Source organism: Aspergillus thermomutatus (genome assembly GCF_002237265.1).
Source record: "Aspergillus thermomutatus strain HMR AF 39 chromosome Unknown NODE_160, whole genome shotgun sequence".
In the NCBI taxonomy this organism is placed as follows: Eukaryota; Fungi; Ascomycota; class Eurotiomycetes; order Eurotiales; family Aspergillaceae; genus Aspergillus; species Aspergillus thermomutatus.
The window spans coordinates 59,984-69,343 of NW_020798209.1; the positions used below are offsets into that span (position 1 = coordinate 59,984).

The 9,360-nt window shown below is 51.6% G+C and overlaps 3 protein-coding genes across 3 annotated transcripts; 2 read left to right on the forward strand and 1 right to left on the reverse strand.

Annotated features, from left to right (window-relative positions):
- Positions 1–142: 142 nt before the first annotated feature.
- CDV56_106423 (damage-control phosphatase ARMT1 family protein) lies at positions 143–1,590 on the reverse strand (the record flags this gene model as incomplete). Its single annotated transcript, XM_026760042.1, has 3 exons — positions 143–1,139; positions 1,199–1,315; positions 1,367–1,590. The coding sequence occupies 3 exons, from the start codon at positions 1,588–1,590 to the stop codon at positions 143–145; spliced, it is 1,338 nt and encodes a 445-aa protein (XP_026612708.1).
- Positions 1,591–2,204: 614 nt separating this feature from the next.
- CDV56_106562 (UPF0075 family protein) lies at positions 2,205–3,649 on the forward strand (the record flags this gene model as incomplete). Its single annotated transcript, XM_026760181.1, has 2 exons — positions 2,205–2,402; positions 2,471–3,649. The coding sequence occupies 2 exons, from the start codon at positions 2,205–2,207 to the stop codon at positions 3,647–3,649; spliced, it is 1,377 nt and encodes a 458-aa protein (XP_026612709.1).
- Positions 3,650–6,806: 3,157 nt separating this feature from the next.
- Positions 6,807–8,377, forward strand: CDV56_106816 (mitochondrial 37S ribosomal protein uS4m; the record flags this gene model as incomplete). Its single annotated transcript, XM_026760435.1, has 3 exons — positions 6,807–6,842; positions 6,929–7,378; positions 7,448–8,377. The coding sequence occupies 3 exons, from the start codon at positions 6,807–6,809 to the stop codon at positions 8,375–8,377; spliced, it is 1,416 nt and encodes a 471-aa protein (XP_026612710.1).
- Positions 8,378–9,360: the final 983 nt, after the last annotated feature.

The following is a 9,360-nucleotide window of genomic DNA, read 5'->3' on the forward strand; positions in this document are numbered from 1 at the left end:
ACTGCTGCGAGATATGGAAGCGACGCATGCATGGCCGACGACTTGGATAATCAATTCTCTAAAAGAAGAATGGGCGATGACGTAACCCGTTCACAATGCCCACATCAAAAGTAAAGGGCATTTATCTATGCGACAAAGGAAATCATCGACCCTCATTGAACGATACCACGGCATACTTTCCGTTCTGGATCCAGGCACCACCGGGCGCCTCCTCGTTTAACGCGTCAACCTTGCTCTGGGTCGGGACACCAACGCAAACGTCGGACTTGTTCGTGCGAAGGGCCAAGATTTTGACGCCGCTCTGCTTGCCTAGGGGACCCAGAGCCTCCTCGTATGTGGTGGTGTGAGGCCACAGCCCATCCCTGGTCAGTTTGCGGTAGTTGAGGTCGCCCTTGAAGATGACCAAGTAGCTGTTCTGGAGCTCCTTGAAGAGGGCGGGTGCCTTGGATGGCATCTCGTGGAATGAGAACGGCGTCGTCCAGAAGGGGTCGCTAGTGGTCGCGATGGCGCCCGACTGGAAGAACTTGCGGAGTCTCGGGATGAGTTGGTCGAGATACTCGCGACCTGGGAAGCATTCGGAGGAATCAAGATGCTCGAACAGCGATTCGACATCCGGGGGAATGACATCGCTGACGAACCACGGGAACTCCTTGGTATGCAGTCTGACCGAGGTAGCAATGCCTGCGTCCAAAAGATAAGCGGCATAGAGCACATCAGTGAAGAACTCGAAGCCAGCGTTGTCGAGGACAATGTCAATCTGGCGACTAGCCTGACCGGCAGTGCGCTGAAGATAGGTCCAGACGTCGTCAGTGTCGTTGTCGACGATGTTCCGCTGGCTCTTCTGGATGGCCTCACGGCCCTGCAGGTTTTGCAAGTCCTCCAGGGTCAGGTTAGCGAGGAGTGACAGGTCTGTGGCGTTTCCCCACAGGGCGATCTCCGTCATCTCGATAAACAGCAACTTCTTGGCCTCTTCCTTGCTCTCCTTTTGGGCGAGTTGAGTATCGGCAACGATCTGCATATAACGGCTGGCGAGCTCCTCGACTGCGGCTCTCGACTTGACAAAGGTAGAGTCTTTCTGGCGCTTGAAAACATCGTAGTTCTGCCAGTGTTTGGAGGAGTTCAGGATCCTCTGGATGCTTCTGGAGGGATTTTTCAGCGCAATTCCTCGATCCGATCTTTGCAGCAATAGTCGTCGTACCTGTACATGTAGCACTCTCCAAAGAGCCAAGGGCAGTTGGTCCAACTGCACTCGCCAATGGCAGCCAGCTGCTTGTTCCACTCTTGAATATCGAGCTTGCCGTCATCTGGCAGGGGTCTGAAGCGCCGTGAGTCCCTGTGTTCTGGTTCTTGGAGAAGAAGTACGTACGTGAGGGGCTTATTCTGTTCAATGCCTTTCTTGATGTCCTTCAGGGCAATCTGAATGGCTATGCTCTCCGCTCTCTTCTGGCCGTCAACATCCTCCGCGGCGGCTGTTTCGCCAATGTCGTCGATGGTGCCCTGGATGATTTTGGGCCATCGGGTCTCGGCCGTCTGTTTAGCCATTGACCCCTGGTCTGACGTCCAAACTGCACGGACTTGTTGAGCGTTCATGGTGGCGGAAGGCATGACGATATGACTCTGACAGATCCGACTGGATAAGGTCAAGGTCTCAAAAGCTAAGGAAGCAGTGACAGCAGACTTAGGGGACTCTTTATGTATTCTTCTTCCAAGACAAATTGCAAGGATCGTCCCCACCTGGTCACCAGAAAAAGTCGCAGAGCTCGGGATCCGCTGAGTCTGACCACCATCTATGAAACCCCTCGACGCGAATACGGGAGGACCTCGGCTGCTGCCTCCCCGATCTAGGGAGGTTAAACGGCCTGAGACTGACGCTTAAATGGCTCTCCAGGTTTTCGCAATCCCGGGGATGGGACGGTCTGTGCACCTCGTCTCGAAGATACCCAATTAGGCAATTCTGGCTTGCAATGTCGGCCTCGGAATCGGGATGGAGCTCGCAAGTGCATCCCGAATCCTCACTTCTCAACATTTTCTCGTGCGCATGACCGCACGCTTTTGGATTATGAGGGGTTAGTGGGGTCTTCTTGGCTGTCCAGCAGGAATGGGGGTTAGATTTCCAAAGGTATATGAAGCGGTTCTTCGCTCCTCTGCATTACTGTTGGAATCCAAATCATTGAGTTTCAATCTTGTATATACACATTACAAAAATGGTCACTTCAGTGGAATTTTCTGAGCCCAATGGCGCTGCTCACGTCAACGGCCCTCACCGTTGTGTCGCCGATGGTACCCTCGACATCACAGTCATGGGAATGAACAGCGGTACGGCCATGGACGGCATTGACTGCGCCCTTGTTCGTTATCGCCAGGCTTCTCCTGAAGCTCCTTTGCACATGGAGATCCTCAAGGTACGACAGCTCTCTAGTGGTCTTTTATGATTCAGCTTCAGTGGAACTGACAAATCGCCCTTGTACAGTACGACGAGATCTCCATCCCTCAGTACATCAAAAAGCCCGTCCTCACCATGCTCCGCGAAACGAAAACCACTCCCTCCCTCATGTCCCAGCTGAACGTCCAGCTCGGTACCATGTTCGGCGAGACCGTCAAGCTCTTCTGTGAGAAGCACAACGTCCCCATTAACAGCATCGACCTCATCGGCTCCCACGGTCAGACTATCTGGCTTCTCTCCATGCCCGAGGAGGGCGAGACCCGCTCCGCCTTCTGCCTTGGCGAGGGAACGGTCATCAGCGGCTTGACCGGCATCACTACAGTCACCGACTTCCGCATGGCTGAACAGGCGGTCGGCCGCCAGGGTGCACCTCTTGTCGCTTTGATCGATGGTCTCCTTCTTCACCACCCCACCGAATGGCGCATCTGCCAGAATATCGGCGGTATCGCTAACCTCTGCGTCATTCCACCCGACAGCGAGGGTGGCGTCGACGCCATGGTCGACTGGGACTGCGGCCCGGGCAACATGTTCATCGACGCCGCGATGCGCTACTTCACCAACGGCGAGATGGAGTATGACCGCGATGGCGAGTGGGGTGCGCAGGGTACTGTCAACCAGGCAGTCGTCGACAAGTTCCTCGACAACAATAAGTACTGCAACCACCTGCCTCCCAAGACGACAGGTCGTGAGACATTCGGCGACAACGAGGCCCAGGAGATCATCGACGAGTGCTTGGCTCTGGGCATGAGCAAGTACGACACCGTCGCCACCATCACCCGCATCACCGCCCAGAACATCGTCAAGCAGTACCGCACTTTCTTCCCCAACTTCAACATCGATATCGACAAGATAGCCGCTGTCTACATGTGCGGTGGCGGTGCCCGCAACCCCAACATCATCAACTACCTCAAGGGGCAGCTGCCCCGCTTGGAGATTCTCAAGCTCGATGAGACGGGTGTTCCTTCTGATGCCAAGGAGGCTGTCTCGTTCGCTCAGCAGGCTCTTGAGGCTATTCTCGGCCGTGCCGCTCTGGTTCCCATTAACAGTGACACGTTGACGCCCAACACCATCTCGGGTAAGATTGCGCCGGGATTGCGGTGGAGAGAGGTTATGGCGATGGCCGTGGAATTCGGAAAGGGTCGAGCTCGGTTGCCGACGGTCAAGGAGATGGTTATTGACCGGCCCTACACCTACGGGAAGCCTTAGAAGGGTATGGCGGTGCAACGGTCTATTTTTGTATGATTAATTACTTGCATATAAGGGTTTAGCAATGGCTTCATTCCAATCTAGCATTTTTAGCGACTTTGCAGTGTCTTTTCTGGTTGAATCTCCTCGTGGCCCTGTCAAGTGAAAATGCAGTGTACCACCGTTTAGTGGGTGATGGACGGTGGTATGTCTCAGGACTGTGCAGAACAAGAGGGACAGCCTCAATCGATGCAGGCCTTATCCTTATCCAAGCTTATCTTGAATTCTTATTATAGCTTATCAGGGCTCATCGTGAGCATCCCCTGAGCAGACCATTCCGCGCATCATTGTGCTGCACACACGTAAAAGCAGCAACATCTCAAACTGTGTCCTTTAGAATCCTGCCGAAGGAGCTTGGCTATAGGATCAAACTCGGAAATAAGAAAATGAAAACAAAATCATGCTAGCGGGGGAATGTCGGTGATGACCGTCACAGAGTTAACAGCTCTGAGCAAACTACAGTACAGTGGCTTGCACAATTACCCTGCCCATCCTGACTCCCAGATATTTTTATCCAAGCCCTAAGCCGTTGAACACACTAGACCCTGAGTGTACACAACTCTACATGACAGCTCACAGAGAAACTTGGACCAAAGCCACCCTAGGGTAATCTTCGCCCAAACTCGAGGATGGATTCACCAAAACGCATTGTTTTAAGGCTCCGCTCGAGAGAGTTTGACAACAGTTCACCACAGGAAATAATCAGGATCTCCCAGCATTTCCTCTCGTCTTCTGGTTACGATAGAACTTCCCAAGACAATTATTTTGTTCACGCGGAGCCCCCCCCAGCCCGAACCTCGACGGCATTTCCATATTACTATTGACATTAACTATCGAAACAACGCCCCCGACATGCAAACTTTGCCTTTTGAGTTCTTCAGGGTTAACCAAAAGCTGTGAGGGACCCCCTCTGCAACATCCTCTGTCAGGAATCTAACTAGTCGTAGTGAATTTAAGCCCCTAGAGCTCGGACCATTGGAGACACAATATCGCCAACTTGTAAACGGGTTTTACCCGTGGGGAAGAGACGGACAATAGGATAATGGCGAAGTTAAAGAAATGATTGCTATATTGGTGAACTGCTGCGGTGGTGAAGTCGAAGCATCAGCTGTTCTATTCCTGTTGGAAGCGTCGTGTAAATAGGTGTCGGTCAGACAACTATATTCTTCTTGTCTAAGACAGATAACCCAGGTCGCAACCATGGGTGATCAGATCCCATGGGCATAATGACCCAATGACATTTCTGTATTCTCTTGCAGCTATAGACCCACGACACTGTACTGTATAGTACATCTACACAACGTCTCAGCTAGACTTCATCGATAATGACACCTGCATGCTGAAAGTGAATTAGATTCAAATCCGGTGAATACGGTGGTAGATACACCATCTTGACTCCTTTCTCTGAGCATAACTGCTGTATCCGCTCAGAATGATGGAAGGAAGCATTGTCCATCATAAGAATAGACTTTTTGGCCGGGTATTTCCCACAATGCTCAAGGAGCTGTTTGATAAAATCCTCAAAGACAGCAGCATCTGTTGTGCCTTTACAAATGCGGGACAGGATGATTCCATCCTGATTCATTGACATAGACTAAGTGATATGACTTAAATTCAGAGATCTCATGAAAATACTTGTCTTGTAGATCAGGGTTCTGTTCTTTTGCTCTCTGCTGAATTGTCTTTTTAGACCAACTAATTGAAGAAAGCGCCCTGCTTATGCTGCTAGTTGTCACCTGAAGGTTGAACTTGTCCCAGAGGGAAATGGCCATCTCATCTAAGTACAGTACAGACCTGGCTTCTTAAGAAGGTGATCGCATAGAGCTTCCAACATAGGTGGCGTGATAATTCTCATCCGCCTGACTTGAATTGGCGGTGCTCTAGGCGAACTGAGGTTGGAGCAGATACATTTGACTGCCTGCTTGCTGCATTCAGCAGTGTCAGCAGTCTTGGATATAGACATCCCACTGCTTGTCAAGTCACAGATAAGCTGGATTTTTGACGGTGATAGATGTGGTGCCATTTCCTTGATTATGGCTGGTTGACCTACAGTACATGGAAGTTGATTATGCGAGGAGAGGACGAAATAAGGACACCATAGCAAGAACAGCCTTTTCAAGTAGATACCGTCTTTTTACGATTGCCCTTTGTCATGGATTGTTCATTACCTAGTTACCTTTTTCCGTGTAAAGTTTCAGGACTTGGCGCAGATCGCCTAACTATATACGTACTAGACTTCTTGGCATAGGGTTTGGGAATGAATCTGGAAAATTAAAGGTGGGCAGGGTAATTGTGCAAGCCACTGTATATAGTTTCGGTCATCGGATTGAGATGGAGAGACATTTTCGAGCTCAACACCGGATTCAAGACCACTTTGTGCTATTTTTGAACACATGTCAGTTCAATAAATGGTATACTACGAGAAACAAGGTTTTTATACACATCTCCGGTTTTGTTGGTGGAATATGCTCTGGTTTTTGTCGCAGGAAATGGGAAAAAAGATGAAAGATGTAGGTGGTAACACCATTTCCTGGAAGTACTGTACCACTCCGTACGTACATGACAAGAAACAAGTGTTTCAGACACGCAAGGTTTTACTGATTCTATGATAAAAGCTATCTAAGGTTCCAAGTTCCCACCTCTCTTCTCCATACCCCCGCGCAAGGCGAAGAAATGATGAAAAGAGAATGATCCACAGGGTGGAAAGTGCCAAAGAATACGCCTGTCAATGACCCGAAGGCCGTTGAACGGATTGTTCCGCCGCGCTGTGCAATGCAGGGACCAATCCGTGGTGGACCGCCTTCTTGATCGCAGCCACCCAAACAAGGTAAGTATGAAGAAAAGAAAGAAGAAAAAAGTAAAAGGGCAGAGGGGGAAGCGGCCTTATATAAGTTGCTGTGGATCCGGGCTCCAACGCTAGTACTAAGCGAGGTGCTTCCCGCCAATCGCAGGGCAGGTGCTCGCTGGTCCTTTATGCCTGATGGCTAAGGCAGAAAGCTAAATATCATGTGATACGTACATCACGTGCCTCTTGTGAAGTTTTGGGGTCTCAGTCCGCTCATCGTTGATACTGAAGGAGGATTCGTTGCAGGTCAATTCCAACGGCACACTCTCCATCATGAGGAACAGGGCTACTACGCCGTTGAGCAAGGCGGTATGTCATTCCTGTTCACCCGATATTACCAAGATAACAACATCCCCTTTATCGGTTGAAAAAATCCTAATGGAGCTTGGTACTAGAAAATCCGACAATCATGGAGCAAATATAATTTGTTCAACCTGAGTCGATTCCGCGCCCCTCCCACCGCATCCCGGACCTTCTTCCAACAGAAATGGACTGCCAAGTCCGTCGCCCGAGCATACCATGGTGAACAGGTCCGCGAAAGTCAATGGGCACGGATGTTCACGCGCCGCATCCGTAGCGTCGTGCCCATGAGCCCCAAGAAATTGGCCAGCGATGACGGCTCTGCAATGTCCGCCGGTCGAGGAGCGGGCCTGGAGTCTGAAGGGAACGGCGATGACACAGCCGGGGCCAAGGACCAGACATCCTTGACACCCTTTACACAGATGACTTTTGCTCCTCTAGAGCGTCGGCTGGATGTCGCCATCTTCCGGGCCATGTTCGCTAGCAGTACTCGGCAGGCGCGGCAATTCGTTGTGCACGGTGCGGTGACGGTTAATGGCAAGAAGGTATTGCTTCTTCATCTTGTGGTGATCTCGTCTTGCCGGATTTGGCGGCTGACATTGTCACTGAAATAGATGAGATACCCCGGTTACCTCCTGAATCCTGGCGATCTTTTCCAGGTTGAACCGGAGCGCGTCATGTATGCTACCGGTGCCCCCAAGGACAAGTTTGAACGTCGAGAGTCCCGTGTCGCCAGGAGAAAGTCGGCAGAGTCGAACGAGGGCGAAACAGAGGCGGAGGGTGCGGCTGCAGAGACGGAGGACAAGAAGGACGAGTCGGAGACAACAGCAGCCCAGGATCAGCAAAAGGATGACCCGAAGGAAACATTGAAGACGCTGCTCACTCAGGCCAAGACGATCATGTCCAGCAACAAGGACGTTCTCCCCGCCAAGCGCAAGCAGGAACTGCGCGGCTTTCAGAAGGCCGTCCGGAGAGTGCTGTCTCGTTCCGAATCCAGCACCGTCTTGGCCGATAACCTCGAGTCTCAGTTCTCTGAGCTCATCACCTTGCTGAAGGCCAAGAAAGCCGAGAAGAAGAAGGGAGGCAAGGAATCAGAGGAGACTTCATCTACGCCCGCAGAGCAAACGTCGACCACCGCTCCCGAATCAACAGACGCCACTACTACTACTACCGCGACATCTGCTGCCGAGAACCAGCCCAGCGACAAGCTTTCCGAAGCTTTCCAGAAGGCGGCTCAGAACCCCGATGAAGAGGTGGACACATCAGAGCTCACAGAGGAGGAATTCGAAGTGCTCCGGCGGGCGCTGATTCAGATGCGCGATAATCCGATCGACCACAGCAAGCCCTACGCTACCCCTTGGCGACCACGCGACTACATGAGTGCTTTCGCCTTCATCCCCCGATACCTGGAGGTCAACCACAACATCTGCGCAGCCGTGTACCTCCGGCATCCCGTGGCGCGGCCAGGCCGCACAGAGGTGCCAACCCCCTTCAATGAGAATATCAGTACAGCTGCGTTTGCCTGGTATCTCCGAAGACGGTAGACGGATGGGCTAGTGATACATTTCCTCTTTGGCTTTACTCTGTATTTTATCTTCTGCTGGCATGTTCATCATCTTGTATTACTGGGTCTCCGGTGTGATTTCCTACTTGTTACGGTGCTCATAGATGTATCTGCCTTGTGGTTCCCGGGAAGGGCGAGCAAAAGTGTCATGTTGCAATGGTGTTGGAAGCCTGCTTTACCTGGATGAGCCACATCTGTACAATCAATATCCCCTGAAATTGTAAATGCATTAGTCAACCTCTCTTCCTCATTATAGAGCATCTTGCGCGTTTGTTGAGTTCATATTAGAACATCATTTGATTGCAAAACATTCATGAAAAGAGGTCTTGTAATAATGCCTCTACCACGTATTATATTTTGGCGGGGGATGAAAATTACCGTCACGCATGGACCCGCTCCCTCAGTACCTAGATGAAAGCAAAAACTCGCCCGTTCTCAACCTTCCAAAACATGCAAAATTTGCAAAAGCAACTGGTGATTTTTCATATCTCATCGCATCTATCCAGTGTTTGTCAGTTTCACGCAATAGCGAGAAAGGGACTACCAGAAAGAGGAGCTCATTAAGCCCTCTCGTCACCCAGATTAGAGCTCCTCTCCTGCCTCTGGGTCCCCCCCTCGCCCACCAGACATCATCATGTCAATGTATCCCTGGCATGGGACGACAGGCTCCAACACTCATCATCATCACCACAACACCGCGACTGCTGCGGCCGGCCCTCGAATCGATCATACGGCTCCGTCCTCCTCGCCCTCGTCGTTCCAGATGCCTCAGCTCCGATGGCTGCCGTCCATGATGTCGCGGTCCCAGCAGAACACCCTGCCTACCCTCTCGCCGAATCTGCGTATGGGCCAGAACTCGCACCACCAGCCTGTGTCGGTGGTTGTCGAGGCGAGACCCCCTCCGCCGGACTCCAGCGAAGGGTCCGATAGCGATCGCTCCGACAGCGCCGTGCGGGATGGCGC